This window comes from Larus michahellis, chromosome 4 (genome assembly GCF_964199755.1).
Source record: "Larus michahellis chromosome 4, bLarMic1.1, whole genome shotgun sequence".
Taxonomy (NCBI): Eukaryota; Metazoa; Chordata; class Aves; order Charadriiformes; family Laridae; genus Larus; species Larus michahellis.
This window is the reverse complement of record NC_133899.1, coordinates 51,595,562-51,622,499: the sequence shown is the minus strand read 5'-3', so window position 1 is coordinate 51,622,499 and position 26,938 is coordinate 51,595,562. Positions and strand designations below refer to the sequence as shown.

At 43.9% G+C, this 26,938-nt stretch overlaps 1 protein-coding gene across 3 annotated transcripts; it reads right to left on the bottom strand.

Annotated features, from left to right (window-relative positions):
• Nucleotides 1–866: 866 nt before the first annotated feature.
• Nucleotides 867–26,501, bottom strand: ZFYVE1 (zinc finger FYVE-type containing 1). Of its 3 annotated transcripts, XM_074584743.1 has the most exons (13): nucleotides 26,124–26,501; nucleotides 25,222–25,420; nucleotides 24,549–25,085; nucleotides 10,419–10,923; nucleotides 8,282–8,496; nucleotides 6,150–6,256; nucleotides 5,110–5,218; nucleotides 4,673–4,770; nucleotides 4,457–4,574; nucleotides 3,906–4,076; nucleotides 2,970–3,150; nucleotides 2,349–2,462; nucleotides 867–1,247 (listed from the first exon to the last, which is right to left on the bottom strand). In XM_074584743.1, the coding sequence occupies exons 3-13, from the start codon at nucleotides 25,044–25,046 to the stop codon at nucleotides 1,015–1,017; spliced, it is 2,349 nt and encodes a 782-aa protein (XP_074440844.1). In that variant the 5' UTR covers nucleotides 25,047–25,085; nucleotides 25,222–25,420; nucleotides 26,124–26,501; the 3' UTR covers nucleotides 867–1,014. The 3 variants fall into 3 exon arrangements, with proteins under 3 accessions (XP_074440844.1, XP_074440846.1, XP_074440845.1); XM_074584745.1 differs by lacking the exon at nucleotides 10,419–10,923 and having other exon boundaries at nucleotides 26,124–26,486; XM_074584744.1 differs by lacking the exon at nucleotides 26,124–26,501 and having other exon boundaries at nucleotides 24,549–25,117; nucleotides 25,222–25,307.
• Nucleotides 26,502–26,938: the final 437 nt, after the last annotated feature.

The window sequence follows — 26,938 nt, the reverse complement described above, 5'->3', positions numbered from 1 at the left end:
AAAGATAAATCTGTGCAGTTTCTATGCAACACATCTGAGAACACAGAGGCTCCACAGACTCCAGGATCACTTAAAAAGTGGGGGGAAAAGTCATCACAACCCAAACAACTCAAACTTCATATTTCAGAATTGCCTACATAACTTGTTCTCTTGTTCTGCTCTGGACAAGACTTTTAACTGCAACAAGCTGGCAGAGAAACTTGAGGAAAACCTGAGTACATGAGAACATTGTCAGGGAGAGCAAGACCCTGCTTACATTTTAATCTGGTATTGAAGTTGAAACGGCAAAAGCAGAATGCTTTGCCTTGTGCCATATGATTTGCTTTACCTTTTAGAGCTCTACTGGTCTTTACCAGGGGGTCTATTTCAACTCGACACTTCTTGCACTGCAAGACCACCGCTCATACCACAGTTCGAACAAACTTGCTAATGAATCTCGGTTTAATCTTCCACAGCCAGAAGTACAGCACCTCCAAACGTAGGGTTGGTTGAATTACCAGGTGTAATTCACACATCAACACTGGAGATTTCCTGGCAGCACAGAGTCCAAACCTTCCTCGCAGGACATTGTGATCAGCAAGATGTTCCAAAAGAAGAATCAGAAGGCCATAAGTCTGATCCAATATAATAAGGAACAACACCATCCATCATTTGAACTAGGAATACTCAAAGCTTAATTAGCCAACCGTATTCTTAATATACTAAATTATACATACATAGATATATATATAGAGATATATATATATTTTAATTGGAATAAAATACACTGAATTTTGGTTTGCTCATTTACAAGGGAGCTCCCTCCCTTCCCCAGTTAATTTGAAATTAAAACCTAGAGGCTGAACATAAGCTCATTCCCAGCGTTCCAAGATGGACATAACACGAGAGGAGGCCAGACACTGGAAACATGCACTCTGGCTGCAACAGGTTAAGAGGTGAAAGGGAGACCATATGTTTTCATTTGTAACCCTGAGAACATAAGGAATTGCAAAGATCTGGAGAAGAGCCTGGGGGTTAAAGGTCACCAGGCTTTTTATTGCAGTTAAAGCAAACTCGGACTGGGTGATCCCATCCACGAGAGGGAACCGCTCTGCGGTCGTGTGAGCACTCGTCACAGAATCCCTGGCCACAGGCCCGACAGTGGTGTTTGGAGAGTTTGATACTGAATTCTTTCCGGCAGTTGTGGCAATGCAGGATTTCATGGTCTGGTACCCAGTATGCAGGTCGGGCAGCATCTTTTACCAGACCTATGGAGGAAGCGAGGTGGGGGGATGAGAAAGAGGGAAAAGAAAATTATCGATGAACATGAGCATGTCAATGTATTCCAGGGGAAGTTATCACACACTGCAAGTCATACCACTGCCATTAAGGGGAAGATGACCTACTGACAGAATACTTCAGTGCAATGGGTAGCCATTTAGGCCATTCTGCCATTCTCCCATGTTCTGCCTCTCTTCAAAGGGATAGATGGTTTCTCCTTAAATGATGGCATCTTCCCTTACTCAGACTCTTCCAGAGGTTAAGACACTTGCTTTTCCCTACATTCAGTTTCAGCTGTGTCCAAAAAAACCACAGTCACCAAACCAAGCATTCAGAAACTCATGTGCTATCTGAACAGAGCGAGGGATTTATCTTGCCTTTCGTTGAGTCGGACAACAAATACCCACAAGGGTGACAGCAGCATATGCTGTAGGTAAGGCAGTGGAACGATGATCTGTGCAATGAGTAGGAAGTCAGGTCCAGCAACAGAAGATTCAAATGCGAAGTGTTTGCTGACATACCTGAACTGCTACCCAGCACATGAAAGAGCAGCAAACTTTCACTGTACTAAGCTCAGCATTAAACGTCACGTTACTGATCACTCTCCCATCATTACCAACCTGGACAGCTTCAGATTCTCAGCCCTCCCTTGCAGAAGTACCAAGTGCCAGCAGTATCCATGAACACACTTAAAAGGCACTCAGCATCTCTGGAAGAAAACCAAACCTGATAAAATGCTTTCTAATTGGCCAGTCTTTAGGGAACTCCAACTGGCAGGTCACTGCAGCGATGCATCAGGGAAGCACGAGTTACTCACAGCTCGGTGCAAACAGATTTACACAACAGGGAGAAAAGAGAATGTATGAACTGGAGAAACAATGTGCTGAAAACCAAGAGGAAACATCAAGCAAGAGAGGTGCAGGGGGCTGTAGAACTCTCAGCCAACAGTAGTATCATAGTGGAGGTGCCAGCCTGTCACACAAACTCTTGAAATCTAATCAGAATTTGTGTTCTGTGGAAACAAAAATGCCTCTAGGCATAAAAATAAAAAAAAAAAAAAAAATCTGTCAGAAGCGAACAGAGCTCACCTAAGGGAATGTCCATGGCTGTCACCACTGCTCCAAGCGTGTTCTGCACAGCTTCCCCCACCTTCCTGGCAATAAGCGTCCCCCCTTCCTCATCTGAAGGCAGCTCAGCCACATCTGCATAACACAAGAGTGAAGGGCTCAACACCTAAGTCCAGTGCCATTCCTGCCAAGTTTCAGTTAATTCACATTAGCAAAAACAAGCAGCAAACCCAAAAGGCAGCTTGGAGCCTCTCCTCAGACTTTATCTCCCACATTCCCAATCTTGGATTGCAGAGTTTTCACTTCCATTTCAGCAATAATGGACAAAATACACAGTCTGCTGAAGCAGCAGCATCCCTGCTCTGATACTAGCTCCACATCACCAGCACGTGCCAGAAAAAGATCCAATTAGAAAATAATTTTGTCAGGGGGTCAGATATCTGATAGCTTGTTGCAAGGGTCATCTTCCTGCCGAAAGACATTGAGCTCTTGAGCTTCCCTAGTAAAAACTCTGTGCCAAAGCCCAGTTTGAACAACGTTATCTACACCCAATGAGAATGGTTGCGATCCAGAAACCAGAGACAAAGACTTCAGACTAATGCTTGCCCAAGGATAATTCTGTCACAATCAACTCAAGATTACCTAACTGGATGCCCCTGTTTTCATAGCAGTTGTCACACACGCGCACTGGTGCTGGTCCCCAGCCTCGTTCAGGCACTGGACGGGTCTTGGAAGAACAGCCATCACAGAAGCCCTCTCCACAGGCCCGGCAGTGATGTTTAGTGTCGTTATCTTTAAAAGGCATGTTGCACTTATTACAACTCTAATCAGAACAACATAGAAAGAAAAACTGTTAGTTTGATCTTCCTTAATAGAAAAGTAGAGAGCAGAATCCCAGGATGGCAAGACTCAGACTGAAACTGTGAAAAAATACAGTTACACCCAAGACTTGGGTGCTACCAGCCCCACAGCTTTACCCTAGGGAAGTGATTCAGACAGAAATATGTACAGTGGTGAAGCCAACAGATTGCTGTGATCCCTTCATTCACAATCAGAAATAATTACAGCCACACCATGGTGGGTATTTGATCTTTGTTGGGGGTAAGAATTCAGAAGACAGTTTTAATTGAAGAAGTATCTGTTTCCTGCAAGACACAGGGAACCCTTTCTTAGTTGAATTGTTGGGGCCAGCCCTTTGCATCTGATACGAAACTAGAGTTTAATCTCTGCACCTATAAAAATAGTACTATCAACTGCAGTAGCCACATTTAAGATGTTGATTCTTTGCTTTGAAGAGCAAGTTCACGCAAGCCAGGATTTTCTGTGATACTGCTGGGAGAGGAGCTCACAAAAAATAGGGAGAAACAGTCTCTTTAGCAGGGTTACGCAGAGTCTCTCTTTATATTTTCTCTGGCTAAGTCAAGAATGGGAAGAGCTGAAAGCATTTCGGTTTTCTCAAAATTGTAGGAGAAGGGCTTGCTGCAATAAAACAAGAAGCATTTTCAATATGCAAAATGCTGTATTACTTTAAAGGGTGAGGAAAAGGGGTTTTAGCTATGCAAAGCAGCTGCTATTTACCAGGATCTGAGAGTTGGGTCTCCAGTAAGATGGGGCAATCTGGTCTGTCAACCAGGAGGTCACAGCTTTTGTGGGTCCCAGGCTAAGTTCAGATACTGATTGTGCCATGAAATTCATCCCATCCAACAGACGCTGGGCTGCATTGTTGTTGTCTTTCAGAAATCCATCAGTCTGGAATGAAATGGATATTCATTTGAGAACAAAAGCAGGGAAACCTCATTTTTTTTAGATGCAGATGGCTCTGCAACCCACTGCTTCTGTTAAACTGGAGGACAATCAGGAGAAAAAAATTCACCAGCCCTGCTTTGAAACACAGGGGTAGGTTTTAATGGCGTATCATTCACACAAAGTGTTCATAAACTGGCGGCTTAGCCATTTCAAGATAGCTGAAAGATGACTGAAGGCCCTTGCAAAGGTTCTTTTCAACAGCAGAGACAGGGACCAGGTGTAATGAAAGCCAATCCATTTTCTCCATCAACGTCCAGAAGAACCAACATAAACATGTGACTGGCTGCACACATACACAAAGACTATCCAGCAACCAGACTTACCCCTGGCCAGACATGCTCAATTTCTGTCCTCACTACAGTGTTCACAGGATCTTGGTTGCCAAACCAGTACTGTCGGCTGCGGTACACCACCCCACAGTTGGGGCACTCAATCACATATCTGCAGAAGAGGAAGACGGTTTACCTCAGTGAGATACTGGAAGTCCAGTGCACCAGGCAGTGTAAAGGCAACAGAGAGATCTTAGCTGCAGTACTCACCCTGACCAGGCATACTTGGCAAGGCCCAGCCAAGGGGAGTCAGTGGAAGCAGAGGTTTTTGGCACCACGCTGACCTCCATCCCTCGTTCGTAACAGGCCTGTAACACAAAGGCTCAATTAAAACTGCATACTTGGGAATCCCAGATTCCAGGTTTGCAGCTGTTTGGCCACATAAAGCATACGATTCGCATACAGTGCTCTCCACAGCAGTTGGGTTCACAATTTAACTAGTAAATGACACAGCATGCAGAGGTGATGACCTCTCCAAGCAAAAATACAAGTTCAATGGGGATCAATTTTTCTTGTCAAGGCCATGAGCACCCCTCCCATTTGAAAAAATGCAAAAAAAACAGGCACATGGCCTGTGATATTCCTCATTTATTGGGCCATCCTTTCCTTCTCCATTCTTCAGACCTTGTCCTCGTGTCAATACTCACTTTGCACGTGTAGACTCTGTTATCATACTGGTGAGAATATCTGCATCGACTTCTGGATTCATGAGGGACTCCTTCCTTTGCATGGTTCATGCTCTTCTTACAGCCACACCTGATTATGCAAAAGCAAACCAGGAGTTGATGCTGTTAGACACGGGACAGGTGTCACCAAGAGTTCATTTATGTTACTACCCTACATTTGTACAGGCATTGTAAGCCCAAACCATTTTCACAACTGTACATACGGCGATGACATCATTTATGTCATTGGAAGGAGGTGTAGCAACTGTTTCACGGTACAAAGCAGCACAACACAACGGTTCAGCGCAGGAAATGATCACTTTAGCAAATTTAAATTTCGCAGAGAATTTTAGGAAGGCCTAACCAAGTTTGGAAATTGACCAGGACAGAGTTAACACTGCAGCCTTCGCAAGGAGCTGCTAGAAATTCCCTAATGAACGTAAAAGAGCAGGAACATAGCACTATATCACACTTGAGAGAAAAAGTTCCCAGAAGCATAATCAGCCATAACACCACACTGCTATAGTAGCTCACTGACTGCCATCTACTGCCCTTCCAGGCTCAATCTTTGGGCTCTTCCTAGAAAGCTATGAGCCAAGCTCCAATGAAACCTGGGGCTCCACTTAGATCTAGTCATTGCCTAGTCACTGAACACAGCCTAGGCCCATGATGTTTAGGTAATAAAAACAGCACGAAAAGTCATCACAGGAAGTTTCAGGGGATTTCTCTAGACACTCCTTTCTTATTGCTCTGTGTGCATTGGGGAAAAGTTATAGGCAGAACAGGTTTGCAGCCATGCACAAAAATAGAGTGGGCAAAGAAATGCAGACAGCTGGGCTGCGGCAATAACAGCCGTCCAATTCATGTAAGAGTTGAATTTCAAGCAAATTCTTCCTGGAAGTACTAGCTGATGACAGGTGATGTCAGGTGTCAAGACGTCACAGAAACTTTACGTTCTATGGCTGCAGACCAGGGCAGTACTATCTTCTAGAAAGATGAAGGTGCATTTTTCATCTATTTACCCACAGCTGAGGCACACAGAGGAGCATGTGAAATATTCATCTGGAAAGAAAGAGCTGTGAGCCATCTGGTCATCAGGGATCTCCCCACTGAACCGGTCGCTTAGAGCCTGTGAAACAGAAAAGAATGAACTGATAAGGGACTGAGAGCAATGCAGAAATTTTATGAAAGCTTTTGCAAGCAAAAACATGGGTTCCTCTACTGGAGGGAGAGGCAGAGAGAGAGAGTACAAAGCTAACAAGTAATGTCTTACTAACCTGGAAACAAAGACAAGGATTACAAACCAAGCCCAAAGACAATCTTGCACTTGTAAAGTGACCTGAATGCTCGTAAGAAACTTACTCTTCTCCTCTCCTCCTGCCCCTACTTTGAATTTTATAGTAGAAACGGGTGGTAGAATATTGCATCCACCTCTATGCATACAACCCATGCCCAAAATAGCAGGGTGCTTGCTAAAAGGGCTTTGCGTTATGGAAACCTCCAGAAGGAAACTCAGAGTCATTTCTCATAGTACATGAGGACATGTTCTTTGCCCCTCAGCTCAGAAAGCGCTGCCCTGAGCTTTCCTCTGGCCCCTTGAACAATTGCTCTTCTCTTGTGAAACTGCAAGACTGCGACTAAGAGATTTGTTCCCTTTCCTGGGAGCATCTGTTCTTAGATTAAGTCAGTCCTTAGCCTTGGCACACATAACTTTTTCAGTTCTTTCGGTGTTTTTTTTTTCTTAAAAAAAAAGTAATCACTGGAACAAAGATGGCTAGGGTTTTTCTTGATGGAGATCTTCAAAGGTATAAGGTCAAACTGAAGCTCTTCCTACAGCTGAGGTTACTATAGTGGCTGCTGGCCTTTCTCCTCCTCCCTTTCCCCTCACAGGGAAGTAGGGGAGGGAGCATATCTGCTGTCTAACAAGGGTTTACTGCACATACACACAGACATGCATGTATCTCTCACCACAGCTTCTCTCAGATAAGATCTCTACATAGACATCTGATTTCACAGCAAGGAAATTAGCTTTAAGATCTCTTTTAAGCTTGACTGATACTGGCCTATGGCTTCAAACGTTAGAGGTAGACATAGATCTCTAGCAAGCTTCGTGTCCTTCGGAAGTGAAGCAAAAAATGTCAATTTGTAGTCAGTAGTGATCTGAACACAGCAAGCGCTTTACTGGACGTGCATTTAAGCATACTAGCAGCTATATCTGAAACTGGATTACTTGATTCTTGCAATAAAGTCCTAGAAATTAAACTGGAATTAACCACTCCAGCTGTTTTCCCCTTGCTGCCTCTCTGCTCCGTAACGCAAGGAACTGTGTACATGCCACCCTGATACTTCCCTCTGTGCTTCAGTTACCTCCAACACAGAGCAGCTGGAATTATCTCTTCCAACAGCTGTGACCAGTGGTAGCAATGTGCAGAAATGTGTAGCACAGACTGCAAGTTTGAAGACTTGAAAACCCCTCTGACATCCCAGCAAGGTGAACTTTCTAAGAAAAATCACCAGCTGCTCCTGCACCTCCAATTCCTTTTCATCAGCCTTCTTGTGATCTGATGCTGCACCTCTGAAATGATACATCATTTGGCTTGATCCCATCTTGTTTCCTAGCTACTAACACATGTCCTTCCTCCTTTTTGCCTCCTAGCCCTTGGGTTACACTACACCCAAGTGCTAGGTTTTGCCAACCATTAACTCCCTCCAAGTCTCTTGTTGCATTCCCTCCCCCTGTGCTGAGGCCATCCTCAGGTCTTTAGGAATTTCACTAATAACTCCTTCTGGGCCTCCTCTTTGTAAATCACTGTCATTAAGTGCTTGTCACTCACAAGATCTGTTTTTTTTGTTTTCTTCCCCAGTCAGTTTCTTCACAGCTCAGTTTTCTGATTTTGTTCCATTTTCCTCTTCAACTTTTCTTGACCTTTCAGGATCTTTGCTAAGGTGTTTGTTTGTTTTAAAGTAAAAAAAAACTATCCAGCCTATCTGGCTGTTACACAAAAATCATCATTGTCATGGAAGACTCACTTTATGTCCAGACATCTGCGAGTCTGCGTCACTGGTTCACATGCTCTACCTTTATTAGCTGCAACTGATAGTTACTAGCGATAGTGATAAAAATCAAGATTGTGATGAACTCTTCTCCACTTACTTTTAGTGCTTTGTAGATAACCCCAGGCTGTCTAGGTGACCGAGTGGTATTGTTCTCCAGCTGCTGCTCCACAGCTCGTCTAAGTCCAGAGAAATCTGTTGGAGGATTGTATGTCCTTGTTCCCTTGTAGTGGATTGAGCTGAAAGCCTCAGGAAAACAGCTTAGCTTCCGAAACCGATCCTGAATGAGCTTCTCAGGAACCTCAGAAGGATGATCTATATATAAGAGTATCAGTACAAGAGTATAAACAACTGATTGTTTAAAATAATACTTAAATTGCACAGTGCTTTCACATACAACACAGCGCTAGTTTTCCTAATTAACACTTCTAATACATCTGGAATGCAGTTACCATTATATTGTACAAGAAGGAAAAAGAAATAACGTGTTTCCAAAAGCAGTCTCTGTTTTTTAATACACAGCTTTAGATTCTAATACAAAGTTCCATAGGTAAAACCAGAAACATCTATGTTTGGAAATACAGATATCCAGAAAAAGCAGCAATTTATGACACAACATAAGGAAATTCCTTGTCAGCACACTTTTTAGTTCTTCTCACCAGACCATAACTTAGTATAGCTAGTCCCAGGACCTGATAAGTGGAGGACATGAACTTTACATGGGCTGCTTATTCTCCACGCCAACCCTGTAGCAAGGAAGACCGAGCCTCTATCAACCCTTCGTACACAGTGAAGCACTTCAGAACTGGGCACATCAGGTCAGGCTCCATACAGCTGACCACATTCTTCTGTCTGCTTCCAAGCACCTGCCGTACATTTCAGAATAAGGCAGATCCCTTCTTCCCTGCCCTAAAACTACATAAACACGCTTATCTCAATTACCCATTGAGACAGATGGTTACAGCTTGCTGCAAATCCACATGCTAAGAGCTTTCCTTCCCATTCCTACCATCATCAGAAGTGATCATAAAAATATAACTTTTTTACTACCCTGACTTTGCACATAGGTGCAACTATCATTATGCGTCACTAAATCCAACTTGCTGAAACAGCAAATTTCAATAACTATATGAAACCGCATTGCTAATCGGCAAATTGATATGTAAGAAAAGGAACTGCCTTGGCAGGTAAGTTAAAAGTAATTAAGAAGTCACCCTAATAATAACCAGAAGCTTCTATTAGCTCAACACATCACTAGTTAGAAAAGTCAAAATGAGAATGTGGGCCAGCAGGGAGCTGCTGTGGTATTACACAGCAGAAGACTCCCAGGTGTTCACAGACAGTAGGACTGAGCCTCAACTGCTGCAGGCCCTTCATTAGGGCTCTTGCTCATCAAAGCATCCGAGACGTACAGAATGAAGAAAGGTTTCATCATGCCTTCTGAAAAATGGAAAAAAATGGGCCCAGGAGAAGAAATTTAGATCCCTGTATAGTCAAAACCAAAATGTGCCATGACTTCCAGAGGACAGTGCATTTCACTCAGATATACAAATAAATTACACAATTTAAATATGCATAATCCAGTATGACACAAGTTAAAAGTACTGATGAAGAACACTGAAAGTGATGGGAATAATAGTGCATCAGGCCTGCTGCTTCAGACATATCAGATACTTGCACAGAGAAAAGTGTTGTCAAACCATCAGCTCTGTGCCACCACAACCTCTATCCCAACCTCAGAACAATGTTGGTCCACAGAATTTAAAAAAAAAAAATAGGGTGAGGGTACTTTAAGTATTGCAGTTCATCAATTTCATTACTCTTGCTCATCCTAGTTTCTACATAGAGTTTTATTTTAGGTTTTTTGCAACAGGATACTCCATATACCTGCCAAAATCCCAGGGGTGTCTCAGTTTTCACCTTCGTCTGACATATCACTCATACTCATGATCTTGTACAACAACCCCTCCCATGGCTGGCAGAACTCACATCATGACTAGTCAGTGCCGATGTCCAGCAGGCTAAGAGGATTATTCTAGCTGATCTGGGGTAGTCAGATAGCCATCAGGGAATGCTCTGCTATTTCCATAGCCTGGCTTCCAGACTGGAACAAGTGAGAGCAAAACCCAAACCACATCTTTTACATAGTAGCAAAGAATGCTGAATATTCAATGCAACTTGATAATTTATAGAGAGCATTTAGCACATTGCAATTCAATTTCTTACTGCCTACTCACCAGAGCCCAGTAGCTTGGTGTACACAGTCTCGTGAAAGATGATGACACCTGGACCCAAAGTTGACAGAGGAACATCTAGGCCACAACGGGCTGTGGTAGCTTTTAGCTCCTTGGTGAAATGTTTTAAATAAGCCTCCGAGGCATCACCAAGGAATTTGAAGAGATCATTGTGGAGCCTGTCAGCACGAGTACGGTAGATGACAAGGTCAGAGATGGCCAGGACCTTCAGCAGCAGCCGTGTTCTCTGGCTCAGGTTCACAGTGGCCCCCAGGAGGCCCTCTGTATCAATTACGACCACTTTGCGGACAGGGTCGTAGGCTGCCCAGACTCCAACTGTGCAAGACTCTTGGGCTGGAGACGTCTTGAAGACTTCCCGGCCATAGAAGAAAGTGTGGTTAAGGGTGTGAGACTTGCCATCCCCTGTGTTCCCAAAGATGGACACTACCTTTAGATGCTGATCAGGACTGCAGTCCAGTTTCTTAATAAAGTCTTCTTCATTCCTTACCTTCCAAAAAAAAAAAAAGTTATAACCATGCAATTAGAGTAAACAAGACTGAAAACACAGCTGGCTTCAGGATTCCTCAGATTAACGAGAGGAAATTTGAAGAGGAAGTAATCACTAAGTTTCTGAAGCACCAAGAAGTCCAAAGCAAAATATTAGAAAGCGGTTTTGTAATGCATACACATCAGTGGGATTTAGGCTGTTCCAGTAGCTGGTTTGGAAGTGATGTCTCACTGTGATTACCATCTAGTGAAACCTCTTGTGTACCTCAACCCATTCCCTGAGGCGGTCCTTTCAGAGAAGGGAACACAACCCCACTTCCAAGTCTGCCAGAACAGCTACTGAGAGCATGGCAGACACTCCCAGTAGCATTAGTCCCCTGGCAAACATCCAAATTCAGATGCAAAACAGGGGAGTGCTTTTGTCACCTTACCTTGCCTCATCCATGGAGGCTGAGCACCTGTTTAGGGAGAAAAAGCTCATCTGTGCAGCTGTGATGCATCTATCCACAGCTGGGGGCTCTCAGACACAGCCTGTCTCACTCCTACTGCTCTCCAGCTGACAGATCCTTCAACTGGAAGGACGGGCAGAGAAGAAGGTGGCAAAGTCATGCACTGGAGTCAGATGGTTGAAGCAGGTCAAACTGGCTTTTACAGAAGTGGCACAACTACCTCAATAATCCATTTCATAATTTACTGTATTGTGCTTTCATTTAAAAAACAAACAAACAAAAAAAGCCCCACAAACAAAATAGACACATAGAAAACCAAAACAGACTAGACAGACTTCAGCAGGTTACTTCTCTTTGGTTTCACATAAATTAAATGACAAGCACCACGCTATTTAGGTTAGAGAATAGGGCATTTTCTGTTCAAATACTAGAGCAACGTGGAACAGATAAATAAGCAACGGAACAGGTCAGGGCTCTGTACAAGAGCCTGTCTTGCTTTTGTTGCAGAATAGTGCCTTGGCTTTCAAAGGTTTCATGCTTCTGGAAATGGTTGTTTATCATTTGTTTTTTCTTCTAACAGGTTTTTTCCACGTGTTACATGACAGGGAAGAATGTGACAGAGGCACTTTTTGGGAAGGATTAAATCCACCTCCTCCGTCACACTTCCCTCCTCAAGGAATCCCCATCAGCTGAAAGATGCAGGGCTTCCATGGCCTCTCACTTGCCGCTTAACTTCTGGAAGCTCCTTGGCTATTTTCCCCCCACCACGAGTACAGTTGGAAGGTCTCACAATACACAATCCACAGAGGCCATAAGGTAATAAATGGTTTCTTTGAACAAGTTTATTCTTAGATCAGCAAATTAGTTTAAGGCTCAGCGAGCCCCATTTGCTCTGGTCAAATCTATCAGCAGTACCTAGACTTTGAAGGAAAATAAAAAACAGACAGTGTGCCAAAAAAATAAGAAATAACCAGTGTGACAGATTATGGTTAGGAACAGCGTTCAGAAAGAAAAACTGTGGGCTGTGGGGCTGCAGTAACTTCTCATGGATTCAAAGCATTTAGGGCAGCCTCACAGTGTGGAAGAAAACAGGAAACAGAAATCAAAATGCTCTCAACAGAACATTTTCTGGTGTCTGTGGGAGACCATCAAGATACGCTCAAGTTACAGGTGCAGAAGAAAGGGTCTGCTTTTTCGGTAGCTGTGATTATTAGCTTGTCATCAGGAATTTAGTTTAGATGACAGATGCAGTTTCTCCGAGTGTCTCTGGAGATGTCTCTGGGCACGAAAGGAAGTTCTTGGTTCACGGGATAGCTCCTAGAAACCATTCACAAATTTGATCATGTGTATGTAAGCAAAAAAGGAATATGATGATTCATTCTCCAGATTGTTTTGGTTTTAACTCCCACCTCCCAAACTTCTTATATAAAGGTGGCAAGCCCTCTTTTTGCCAGAATCTGTGGTTATGCATTCCATAGACAGCATAAAGAAATACCAGTCTTCAAACAGCTGCTTAAGTATTGGCAAGACAACTAATAACTAAGGGCTTTTAGGCAGCACTCATTATTATTCTGGTACCAGTTTGGGAGCGTTTGTGGAAGGGGCTGAGTCAGTAATGTCGGAAGACACAAAGGACAATAGGGACCCCAAGGATAAGGATAGCTCTGCAATGCATTCCCACCAGTAAGAAACAGGAGTCAACTCACACAAACTCCTCTGCAGCTGAAATTCTCCCTGGCTGAGCTACTGCAAATGTCCACACCATCAGCCGTCTTTCACATTCAATGTACTTTAACAACTGCTGATGACAGGGCAACTTACTGGGGGAAGAAGAGCTGGATTGCTGAGCCAGACAGAAGAAAAATTGGTTGCAGATTAATAATCCAGATCACTCCAGCAGAAAAGTTATGCTGAATATCAAATCAGACACCCAAAGCACTGAGCTGTTACCCACTTGTAAGGCTGTAGGGTCTTTCAGACTTCCTTGCAGATCAGAACTCAGGAGTGATTCAGACAAGCAAGTCACCCAGGAGCACAAGAATGCACTCAAGTCCAGCTAGTCCAACACTGTGTCTCACAGGACTCAGTAATGGGTGAGAAAGAACTTAAACATGAAAAAAGTAAATGTCTCTTAGCATGCTTTACCAGCTCTCAGTGGTCAGATGTCAAAGGACTTCCTGAACCGTGGTTGCATCTAGATGCTCATGTTTGGTAAAGAATCAGTAGACCTATCCCCTAGGAGGTTGCCTAACCCCTTTGTGAACCTAGTCATAGTTCTGGATCCTGCAACATCCTGTTAATACAACCAAAAAAACACCCCTTCCTTTCGTTGAATATGCTTGTATGTCATTGGATGTTCCTTGCTCTTGTGCATTTGTCTTCTTCAGTGACTACTGAGCACAGGGATGATACTCTCAAAGAACCATCCACAGCAATCCCCCTATCAGTAGTCAAATTTACTTCCCTTGAGCAAGTTCCTTTAAGACATTTAAAGTCAGAGTGGGTATAATAAGTGAATACTAATCCCCATTGGACTCAAGTCCCACTTCTCCGTTTTGCTTCTCATCTCTAAAGAGATTTGCATGGTACCACCTTCTGCTGCATGTGCAAAGCGCTCATGTTTCCATAGGTGTGTCCACTCCCATGTTGCCCAAGAGCTCCACATCTCTGACATGAACAGCAGAGGGTAAATATGAAATCTTCCTTAAATTGCATAGCAATATCAATTAAGAATGAAAACTTTGTATGTCTAACCTAAGAGAAGAGGCATACCTCTCCAGCCCCTTCTTTATTTTGCCATTTACACTTTTGTGTAATAGCTCTTAGAAGAGGATTCCCGTCTAGAAAGAATAGTCTTCATCATAGGTTAGAATCCTGGTTAGCTTTCTTTTGTAGTTTTAACTACATTTCTGTGAGCAACTGTCATCCAGTCGTCCCCCCCCCAGTCAATCCACCCAAGCTGAGCTGAACTGAAAGTGAAGGTCTTCAGCAGGAAAAAAAAGAGAACTTTACAGCTAAAGTCCTCTTTACAGAGGACACAAAAATTCATACCATGCTGCTGTGGAACACATCTAGATCTGAAGCCTCCTTGTCACCCATACTTGGAAATCTATTATACCTAACATAACAAGTTTCCTACATCTGAGCCATAATAAAAGTAGAACTGTTTAGGAAGAGACAAGAAACAAGAACTGCTAAAATGACATTCCTGCCTATGAATTTCTTGGAAACACTGTTATTAAAACAATAACATGTTAAAAACTTAGGAACAAAACCCATAAAATAGAACGGAGTTTCCAATGACCTGTACTTGTACAGCTTTAAATCTGTCTCCAGGCAAAACAAACACATTAAGAGAATCAGACATTTTTACCACAGTTTTCTCCTTTTAAAACATTTTATGAACGCTTTAAGGTTTGCTAATATTCATGGAAGCAGTGCACAAAGCAGAGCTGTGCCACGACGACACAATAGCTCAAAACAAAGATCAAGAGTGCTTGGCATAGTATTCATCAGAGTGCCTTCATTTGCTAGTCTTACACTGTCATTTTGACTTACATTGGTACTTTTGTTGTTGCATTTGGAAATCTTACTCTTTGCTTGACCTGATTTTAACAGAGTATTTTTAATAACTAAAATAAATACATTTTCTGCAATTAAGAAAGATACTGTCATATAAATAATTAAATTTATGAGTCACTAGACTTGTCTGACAACCAGCACACGACAATATTTTCTGATACACATCCACTATATCAATAAAGAGGATACAAATTTAACACACTTTTCAATGAATGGAAAAATAACCTACAAGATTTGTAACAGCCTATCCAAATATACACCAGCATAAAATTGCAAACATCTGAAACAAATCAGTCTTCAAGTAAAAGCAGTCAAAACAATGGAAAAAAAATATACTAATTTCCCTTAAAGCATTACTTAATACTGGCAATACAAGCAATTCTGCTCACAGTTTAGAAAACATTTAAAATAATGCTTACAAGAATTCAAACTAACAGCTGAAATCAGAGGGAGAAACAGCAAAGCAAGCCAAAACAAGATCTGCAACCTTTTAAGCAGCCCTGAACTTCTAAAACACAAAACTGAGACAATTTTAGGTAACTGATCTTAAGGACAAAGTATCATATCAATCATTAAACCTGGAAACAGATCTGTCAGATCTGCCCACCTCAACACAGACTAGGTCTTTATGACACAACTTCTAAATTTTGGCAGTTGTGTTTTAACTCTAAAAAACTGAGTTCCTATCCTGAGGCAGATTCATACAAAATTTGTACGGGTGCACACCTAAAGCTCCAGCTCCTACCGTGAGGTCATTACATCAGAATTTCAATGTACATTAAAACAAACAAGATTGAAACCTATAAAGCAGATTTCTTCCTTTCACTACAGCCTATGAGACAAATCTCAGAAGAATAACCTGCACCAGAGTACAGTGCTGCCACCAAAATTCACATCTCTGCAGAGCTCCTCAACCGCTCCTGGAAAGGCAGTGCAGGAATGCAACGAAATGCAGCTGGCTTACCCCAGCAACTCAAGTGCAACAGGTTAAAAGCAGCTGGAAAAACAGGTTAAAAAAAGCAGTTGGAAGTTCCTTGGTTTTGCTCCAGGAGAAACTTCTGTTCACAAATGTTTCTTGCTACCAAGTGAGAAAAAGCTCCCTGTGAGGAAGAGAAACTCTCTGCTATAGAACCCATGACGTCAGTAGAGTCATGAGAGGAGCTCTAGACTATCAAAATTCAAACCCTGTTCCCACTAAGATCATAGAATAATTCAGGCTGGAAGGGATTTCAGGAGGTCATTACTCCCTCCTAGCTTTTAGAGGCCTCCAAACAGGAGGCGATTTTGATCATAAGCAGGTGCTCAAGAAGAATCAAGGCTGACTTTTTAGCCCAAGCAGCTCTAGTTTCCTACCTTAGTTTTTCTCCTATACCTTTTCTTCTGCATGACTTCCTATGGAAAATGTCATTTATGTCATTACTCAAGTCTTCCACATATGACTTAACCATAGACATATTTGACAGAGAAATAAGTGCCTCTAAAACATGAATTTCCTAGAAGTTTGATGACAATAAACAGCAGAGTAGAAGAGAAAGACTGTACTAACCTCTCCAAGCAAAAAGCTTGTCTCTTGTCCACTCCACACAGCCACCGAGATACAGTACTAAGCTGAGCAGTCATGCCCATACCTGCTAACCAGTAAGCATGCTGGCTGCTGCATGATAGCACACATACTGCTTCTTACCCAAAAAGACAGACGGTGTGGATAAGCATTGGATAACAGGAGCCAGACATCTCCGAAATTAGACTTCATTAATTCTACTGCTCAAAGAGTTACTTGTTGCTATGTAAAGATTTTACAGTAGCTTGGGAGAGTTTTCCCAAAAGGGCTGTGTCAATGGATTAGTTTATAAACTTGCATATGTCATGACAGTAGTTACAGTCTGGTATTCAGGAGTAAGTTATTAATCATTGACCCAGCAAACACTTAAATATACTTATCATTACTATCCTCAGTAATCTCCTAGACTTCAGACAAGCTGACAGCAGACATCAGCATTCTCAGGATTGGAGCGCTACAGAGCCTCAAGCCCAAACTGAGTGACCTGACACCGGATGCAGGGAGGGCAAAATAGAGAAGGGGGACAGACAGACACACCCTGAGGATTTAATGTTAGATTCCAACACTCCTCCTCAGTGTCAGCTAGTTTTGGTCTTATTCCCCACACTGGGTGCAGGTGTGGCTCAACCAAAGGAAAGCGTCTGTATTAGGGGTGTTTTCTAAGCTGAAGATTTTTATACCTGCTTACTTGCCTTCACTGCAGTACCACCTATGGGTTCTGTTGAGATTTGTTCTATTAGGCTCTGTACACACCCATGAAAATTGCATCCCTGAACTGAGTATCTTTTTCAGACCAAAGTTATCCCGTTCCTTCCCACAGCTCTAACAGAGAAATTCAGGGATTCTATTTTCATAGGTTTGTACAAGCCTAACAGAATGAGTCTCAACAGGACCCACAGGTCCCTGCAATGAAGGGTGGAGGCTGCCCATGTCTGAAGCCCACATCTATCTATTACACAACTCTTTCCTGAAAGGGACAGATAAGAGTTAAATCCTGCTTAACAACCCTACCCAAAGAGAGAGACCCTATTTCAAAGGTTTTAAAACAGTGGTACAAAAAACTTAAGGGGATGGGAGGTAATCCAATTTGATTGGACTCCTCCCTAAATCAAGAGGCAATATTGACTGAATTACTGCTGTTATCAAATTAGTTACCTTTGTAGATGACAGATCAGTTATATGAAACTCCTGAAAGCAGAAGTAAGACTAGACAGCTCACTAACCTGTTTGCTAGCTGAAAAACTACTTTTGAAAGAACTCAAAATTAATAAAGACTTCAAGGTAAATGCAATTGCTGCAGAAATAACACTAATTTAATAGCGTCATCTAACTCCTGAAGAAAACAGTAAACAATGAAGCAGAAAGTATTATTCCATATCCTAAGTACCTTTCAAGTTCTCCATAGACATTAATCTGGCCACACAGCTACCCATTACCACCCGAATGTCACAGCTGTAGCAGCAGCAAAGACCACATCCAGGTGAAGAGACTTGCCCAGAAGACAGCAAGTCAGTGAGCAAGTTCATGCTGTAAGTACTAGTCTTCCTCAATACTAAGGGTAACTAGATTACCTGTGTGGACACTACTTCATACCACTGTCCTTGTTAGAGGGGCATTTACAAACTTACTTGTATTATAGTTCCAGTCTTCCTAGAAAATAGTTACTCTGGTTATTTTCCCAATTACAGGGTGTTTTGACAGGCAGGGCAAAGGACTGTGAAACTTCTGCCTTTACGTGATCCTGAAGCAAGGCATTAACAACCCAGGTAGAAAAAGTAGGTGTACTGCAGCAACACCTGACCCCTGCAAAAGGGAGAAAGTGGAGGAGATGGAAAGGATAGAAGGGCTGGAGGGCAGCAAGCTGCCAGTGCCTTTTCCCTTCTTGAATGCACCTGAAAGCACTAGCATCCTGCTCCTGCTGGCGGCACCCAGGAGCCCAAAAGGATTCACTGGATAAATGCAGAGAGAGGTACAGCAGGGGAAGCACTAGAACACCCCCCCACCAACCCTATTTGGTTCAGAAACTCCTCAAATCAAACAGTGGGTAATTCCAGAGTGGCTTGCCATCAGCTTCTCTCACCCATGACATGCTCTCCTTTGCCTCCACACCTGCACTCATTTCAGTATATGGACAAAAGAAACAGCAAGCAAGCAAGAGATTTGACTTTAATTACGCCCCAGGAGAGATGCATCACGAAGAATGTGCAAGAGCAGTTCCAGGGAAAAGCAATATTTAGAAGTGGCTATGTTCAAATCAGCTAGGAGTCAGTCTGAGACTGTTAAAGGAGCTGTGCATTTGTTGGATGGATGGCTCCTCCCCCATCTTCTAAAAATATTCTTCAAAATACTGGTATATGTCCAGTGGAAGAAAGAACACTCCCAACCAGCAATTGCTAAGTAGTTTTTCTACTACTTCATTCCAAGGACAGAAAAACAGTGCACTTTAATGTAGGAGAGGGAACTGCAAAACTGATAACAGATTGGGATAGGAGGAATACTGAAAAATAGCCAAGTAATAAGGAAAAACTTCCTGGAGTGTAGGACAGCAAACTCCCAAAAAATACTTTGGCAAGAAAACCTCTCTGAAGTATAGAGAGGAGGAAAACTCATCAATAATACAGCAACAGTGACGAGGGAAAAAAAATTACATATCCTGATCCAACAGATCACACTGACCTAAAAAACTTGGATCCTTCTACACTACTTCTTCCTCCTTTACATGCATGGCAAATATACCAGCTGTGACTCTTCAGTTTACAGGATACAGACTAAAATTCCCAGAAACTTACAGCTGACTGTACTGCCCTAAAGCACAAAACAAAAATATTCCCCCAATAACAAATCAAGCAAGAGTGACATAAAAACTAGTACTATTTGCTAGACAAATGCTTTTCTACCAGAGGCAAGCACTAAGACTTAAGAGATTGTGATCTTCTCTTAGATCTTAGCTTGCATTGACTGACAAAGAATACTTGCCTAGAAAAAGCATTCTTAGTGACTCTCCATTCTCTCGTGCCTAGACTTTGGGCAGGCTCAAATGAGTAGGTAATAAGCAAAAATCACAGCACTTTCATCAGGTTTACAGTGGGAGTGAGAAAAGCAAAGCAACTAGCATCCCTAAAGAGGTATCACTCTGTATTCTGTAATTTTTTAACAAGAGGGGACAGAAGAGGACACATGGACTGCTATGCTATTAGAGGATGGTTATTTAATGATTGTATAAAATGGTGTGCATTTAAATAAGGGCTATGGGTCATTCTGTGTCATCTAAACTGACTGTAAAGCATTATATAGATCCTGCTCAGTATTTGCTGAGGGGAAGAGCTTAATCCTTTAGATATCTAACGCTGCTAGCAGGAGTAGGAAGAACTCAAGGAATGGGGCTGGATTTAGGAAATTAGATGTCTATTGGCAAAACAAAACGACCCTGCTAACTGAGGAAAGGGGGTTCATAGCGGGTATCTCAGGGGAGACCAAATAATAAACGTATGCTCCTTCTTCCACATAAAATTATACTGCTGGGGATATTATTATTTTTGTGACTAGCTAGAGGAAAAGCTTTTTTTCTTCCCATTTCCTTTGTAAAACAGGCTACAAAGTCAGTACCTTTTATTTTTCTTTGCAACCCAGAGATAGGGTAATTCCTTGTGACAGAGATAGTTTCTGGTCAAAGATCAGTGAACTCTAAGGCAGACTAAATCAAGCATGTCCCCTAACTTCTGAGGTCAATGAAAGGCTTTCTCTGCTTCTATAAAATATATGTGCTAAGTCCTTCATTAGGCCTTTCGAAAAAGCGTTATCGTAGAAGCCACTAGTGACACTACAACCAAGTTCTGATCCTATAGTAAGAACTCAACATCTGTTCCCCAAGATAAAAATATCAAATTGTTGTTATGCGTTGTTAAGCATTTCTTCTTCCCCCACCTCAGAAGTAGTAGTAGAGTTCACTGTACAACCAATTCCTAACTCTCTCCTTTATGCTGAAGGGCTCCATTGCAAAGGTGTGTAAGGACAAAGCAAAAATGGATAATACTGTTCCAGAAACTGCATAAATGTAAGTACAAGAGACAGATGTGTAAAAGTTCAAGAGAGAGTGACACAATATCAGGACTCAAAACAATTATCCTAACCTGACTCATGTTTTTGTTGTTGCGTTTTGCTGTGTTTTTCTTAATAGATCCATGAGCATAAGGGAGTTTTAAAAAAGATCAGTTAATTGATTCTGTAAGTTCTTAAGGGAAAGGCCTCCTGTGTGCAAGGGGCAGCACTAGTGACAGCACAGTGATGCTTGTTTGAAAATTCAGCAAGTTAGGGATAAGAAAGGAAAGCTGACATCTTGATAGAGCAGATCAGCAGATTCAGTTGAGGGATTTACATGCATAAAAAAAAAGACAGCACACAGTTTGAGTCTAACATGGCAAAGAGATGTGGAAGACGAGAGCAGTGACAAGACCAAAGCAACTGGCTGAGGAAGTAATCCCCACAATATCACTCACAGTAGAGATGAGCAAGGAAGAGAGACTATGTCAGAGCCAATTAACAAACAGATGCTGCGGTTATCAAGAACAATTTTATTAAGTCTCAGCTTTAGATATACAATAGATAAGGGCAAAAGTTTAATACTGTGTAAAGCGAAACTGCATAAAAAACCAGCCTGAGAAAAAGGACCTAGAATGGGATCTAAACTGCAGGTGATGCCCATTTGTAAAACATGGACAAGATTTGTTTTCTCATAGAAGAGGTCAGTAAGGTCTTGTGAGGGGTGATAAGTCCTGGAAGAAGGAAAGGAAAGTTTGTGCTTTGGGTCAAGATGGCCAGGGACTAACTCACAAGAGTCACAAAGCATCACGCTGTGTGTTGTGTGAGACAGGTAGGGTTGGACTCCATGAGGAACAACCTCCTTCTCTGGTTCTTCCACAGACTTGGAGCACAGTCCTGGATTTAACCTTTAGCAGCATTTGCTTAACATGAGATAACCAATCTCTTTTTGAGGTGCTCAGATATAGTGCTGTTATGATGAACATCACAGAGAAGTTTGCATTTCACAGATAGGAACTTAAGCTACCATCAACACACAACTGCTTCATAAGTGCAGGTTTAAAATGGGATCTTTCCTGACTAAGTGGATTTGAAACATGCACAAGAAGTCCTCAGCTTTCCGAGCTTATGGTTATGTCTACAAAGCACAAAAAGCTCCAAACTAGCTTTGAGCAGGCCAGCACATCTGTGCAACATGGCACAAAGACAATTATGCAGATCTCAGAATTATCATAGCTGTATCACTGCAGTGCTGAGCCCAAGCTGAGAATCTCCACCTCTCAGCTAAACTAATTTGTTCAGGCACAGCTCCTTATGGATTAATGTACATTTCTTCTGACTCTGGAACCAGCTCAGTCATTGCTTACACGCTATAAACGTCCTTCAGTTAGAGCTACCACCTCCAAGAAGCCAACAGGAACAATGAGATGAAATAAAACAACTTGAGCTTAACAACTCCAAGTTCCAAACAAAAGCAGAAAAGAAATCTCTTTGCCTTGTGTTCCCATCTCTTTGAATCTCTTGCAAGTTAAAGGTTTGTAAGCACGTATATATCACCAAGTATCTCGGATCCATCGCTTTTGCTCAGTAGTATAACTAGTTCTGCCTAATTTTGTAGGACTAGCATTTAACATTGCTATGGCAGACTCTTCCACTAATAGAAAAATCAGCAATTTCCTCTTATTTCCTAACTAATGCAACAATCTTCAAGTTCCAAAGGTCAGAAAACAGACGGTTAAAGATAGCTGGACTCCATGATTCTAATAGATCCTTCTGTCTGCTCAAACTTAAAAAGTCACACACCCTCAAACCCCCAATCTCCACACTTCAGGTTATTACTGTTTTGGCATTTTTGGACAAAAAGTTGGTTTAAATAATCTTGCTAATGACAAGCACAAAAGAAAAGACTAAGGATCACTTTCCTACAGCTAAACCAGCTGTTCAGTATTATCAAGAGCAAAAGATGCTACAGAAGATGTCCTCAGAGCTAGCTAGTCATCCGACAGCCCTCTCTAAATAAAGGTCCTCATGCTCACTAGGAGAAACATCACCATAATAGCAAGCTCTCTTTAAGTTCCAGCTGCCGGAAAATATTTCAATTGAAAACTCTCAAACTGCTTTGAGACTGGCTGTGAGATGCATGTAAGTATTCAGCTATGAGGAAGAGAAGACCACTCCAGATGGAAGAGCTCTGATTCAACATCTTGGAAGTTAAGCAAGCTCATTTTTAGAGAGCTTTTTCAGCCCTCTTCTGATCAAATTGCTATGATCTGATAAAGGACCATTGCTTTCCCAATAAGGAACTTGGCTTTATTGCCCATGACATTTAAATAGCCATGCACTTGCTTGCAAGAGGCAGCCAAAAGTCTGCCTCAATAAGACTTACAGATTCACAAGTATAAGGATAACTTAAAATGGTGCAATCACACACAGCCGTGGCTTGCTGTTCTAAGCAAGCGGCTTAGAACAGGACAGCCCTGTTCTAAGGCATTTCAGAGCTTGCTATAGTGTCTTGGTGAAGATTATTGAAAAGTCTGCATCTTACAATAACAGTTGCATCTGCCATGCATTTCAAAGAAATGCGTGTGCGCTTTGGGGAGGCATACAAACTTAGGACTCCTACTACACCTGAAACTCAGTCACTCATTTTACAGTCACTGGTGTCCTGCAGTGTTTTCAATGTCAGTGCATCATAAGGACTGCACCATTCCTCCTTTTCCACTCCAAAAGCCAGGAGAATTTGTCAGCCAGTACACCTGAACTGACCAAAATGCAATCCAAGTATCTTGCATCTATTCTATGCTATAGTGTAATTACAGTGTACATACATATATACACACATACTCTTCTATAGCATAGAATAGGTGCTTCTATAGCATAGAAAAGATACTTGGGTCACATTTCCTTGCAATGCATGGTAGATGCGTTGACTGTTACTATGATGGATACAAATAACTAATCTACCAACAATCAAGACATCATCACAATTCTTTTTACCGCCAGTAACATGAACATGTTAAGTTAGAGCAACAAGATACTGAGTCTTCAGGTGACTACACATTTTCTTTAAGTGCCTCCTGAACAAGATTTAACACGAAGGATGCAATCTAGAAGACAGAAGATGAAGCTGAATTTTTAGTTGTGTAACTAACCTGCTCTGTGACTTTCACACATTGCTGTTTTTACATATGTAAAGTCCTTATGCTCACCAAATGTAAGGGCCAACAGAAAAGTTAATTAACTGCATATATTGAATGCTAGACCCTCTAAAACAATGCATCCTGAGAAGCTGTTCCTAGTCAACTAGTCTTTCTATCATTACTACCAGCAGGCCTACCCTAAATTGATGGCCAATTTCCCCCTCTTTCAGCAAAAGGTTATCTTGGAATAATATTTGTGACAGCAATATAGCTTAACCATGGTGTCAGTAGGACTTGGATGGCACACTTTGGACCCTTATTTCTGCTTTATCCCATTCCTAAAAATCAGATAGATTTACTGATGCTAAAGGAGGGTAGCAGGGGGCTATAGACTTGCATTAGCACTGCTTGGTACAGTGCCCACTCCTAGTCATACGGTAAGAGATTGGCCGCCAGCACTCCCATTTGCAGGATATCTACTGCAACCCTCTCGGTTCAGTTTTGTTCAGGAATGATCAGCATCCTGCACAGACAGCTCTTATCTTAGTTGCGTGTGTCTCAGTACAGAGCCAATTCTTTCGTCAGCTTCGCTTACCAAGCCTCTTAGAGGAGGCTCTTGCCACACACAAGGTTTTAATGAACTTGACCTTTTGAGGAACTCATGAGCAAGGCCAAGGCCGCTCCAAGGCACTGTGTCTTTTTGGCCCAAGATACTCACTCGGTGCCACTTAACTAATTTTGTTACCATTGCTGCCAGTTACACTTCAAGTATTAATCATGCATCACAACAGCCTGTTGGGACCAAGATAGAAACAAAAGGATCTCGCCTGTTCAAACAAACTACAGCAGTTCTTACCTGAATCTCCTCAGTTTCATCCACCAAGAGGAAACTCACAACTTTCTCTGTCATCTTCCTTCTCTTGGTCTCCTCATCCATCCCCTCCTCCTCTTGCTGCTCTTGGGCTTTGCCAGCATGGTACACGGTGACAGGGTGCTTCCTTCTGTTCCCCCCAGCATGTGTTCTCTTCTGACACTCCACGCAGAGGTTGATTTTGCACACCTGGCACCTCACCGCTGCTATCTGCCTCGAGCCTGTCATACTGGCATGCATTATGTTCCCATTGGCACCTTTGCAGGAGTCACAGTACGGGACATGGCCGGGTCTGATACGGGTCCGTTCATGGTTCCGTAACCTTTCTGGCTGATGCAGCTCTTCTTCACAACGCTGGCACTGTAGGCTCCTGCACTCGTCACACTCAAAGATTGCTTCATCTGTCCCACTGCAAACATAGCTTTCCTGGCACAGGAGTGTCGTGTTCTGTCCCTTCTCTGCAGTTTGTGTGTGGGCGCTCATCTTCAGATTTCTTTAAAGCAACGTTTTTGCCTCCTGTTTCTGTTTTGAACAATGGTATTTGTAAGAGTCAGCTGCAAAATTAGTATTTTCTCAGGGGAAAGAAACACAACAGGAATTCTGTCCACACTTAATTTTAAATAATGAATAGATGTTTCTACAACATTCATACACTGACCTGCCTCCCCCGAAGAGTCTTGTTAAACGCAGATGAAGTTTCCTTTGTCCAAAATAAACTTAAACAATGTAGTTGGTTTCATGTATTGTTATACCGGAATGCTGGTATACATTCTTTCTCTGCTTAGCTGTACAATGTATTTTCAGCGATGGGAAAACCCCCAGCCTGGTGTACTTCAGCAGACAGGGCAAGTATTTCCCTGGAGCAGAGCACGGAGAGAGACAGTTGGTGACACAGAGGCAAAAAAGGCATCAAAAAGGCACAAGTGCATATACATGTACGTGCACAGAGAGGACTGTGTCAATACTAGAAAATTCTCCACTTTCGCTCCCCGGCTAAGCCCCTCCTTCAGAGTTCGCAGTATTTATGTGCTGGGAATTTCCTGATGTGCTCCGCCAGATAAACAGAAATCCGCTCTCTTTTGTGCGCTCCTTCGAGCGGCGCCGGGTAACGATCGCTACCGCGGCCCGGCTGACGGACGACGGGTTTCCTCCCTCCCTCCCTTCTTCCCTCTCTCCCTCCCTCCCTTCTTCCCTCTCTCCCTCCCTCCTGGACCCCAGCTGCCGAGGCCGGCCCCCGCAGCCAGCGCCGGCTGAGGGCAGCCTGCGCACCCAGCCGCCTTTGTCTCGACCCGCTGCCCGCCGCCTGCGCGGGGCCCCGGCCCTGCCTCCCCCTCCCCAGCGCCCCGCTCCGGGCTGACCCTCTGGTTTCGCAGACCGGCTGCGAGGGAGGGAGCGATGGCCGGGGCCGGCGGCCCAGGCAGCGCTGCCCCGCGGCGTCCGCCACTTGTGGCTGGGCCGCCCCCGGGCTGGCCTCGGAGTTGGGGGGGGGGAGGGGGCGGCGGGTGGCCCCCTGCCACACGGCCGCCCTTACGTAAGGCCGGTGCCCGCTCCCGCACCTACCTGGGGGCTGCGCCCAGCGCGGCGCCCTCTGATGCCGAGCAGCAGCAGGGGAGGACGGGGGAACCCCCCCGGCTTCCTCCCGCCCAGCGGCGGCGGCGGGCGGGGAAACAAAGCCGGCGGGGCGCCGCGAGCCGGGCTATTGTTTACCAGCCGGCGGCCACCGTTCTTCCCCTTCCTCCCGCCGGCACCCGGTGACTAAGGAGTCGGGTCCCGGCCGCGGCTTCCTCCTCCTCCCCTCCCCCGCCGCGCCCCGGGGGGGTGTCCCGGTTCTCCACCCCAGAGGCCGGGGCGGCGACCCGACCATGCAGGCGAGGCGCCCGGCAGGGCAGGACCCGCCGCCCTCCGCCCTCTCCCCTCGTTGTCAGCCGGGATCAGCTGACCGCGGGCAACTTCAGGGTTATTTTCTCACGGCGGAGACGGGAAGGCGGCGGGCGGGAGGCGGGGCGGCGCTGGCAGGCCGGGAGCTGTAGTCCGGGGAAGGGGGTGGTGGCCCCGGCGCTGCATCACGGAGAGCCGCCGGCAGGGTTGCACGTCGCCGGCGGTGCCCCGCCCCGCCCCGCCGCGTCGCCTGCCGGGAGGTGTAGTCCCCAGGAGGGGAAGGGGCGGTGAGGTCCGGCATGTGGCCGGCGGGGCGGAGCAGGGAGGTTAGCGGGGCAGAGGTGGCGGCGGGTGACGGCGGCGAGGCGCGGTGCTCTCGGCCCTGTCGCCGTCCACTGGGTTTGGTTTTTTTTTTCCCTTCGCTCTATTTTCGTGTCCTCCCACCACCTTCCCGCGGCTGGCGGGCTGTGGTGGCGCCGGCAGGCCCTGCCGGGCTT

What these genes read in the sequence shown, in the direction of transcription:
- ZFYVE1 (XM_074584743.1), bottom strand. Translation starts at nt 25,046, where the DNA reads ATGAGCGCCCACACACAAACTGCAGAGAAGGGACAGAACACGACACTC. An exon ending in CACCAAGCTACTGGGCTCTG is followed by an intron (nt 8,497 to 10,418) that starts GTGAGTAGGCAG and finishes TCTTATATATAG; the next exon opens with ATCATCCTTCTGAGGTTCCT. An exon ending in AAACAGGGGCATCCAGTTAG is followed by an intron (nt 2,463 to 2,969) that starts GTAATCTTGAGT and finishes TGTGTTATGCAG; the next exon opens with ATGTGGCTGAGCTGCCTTCA.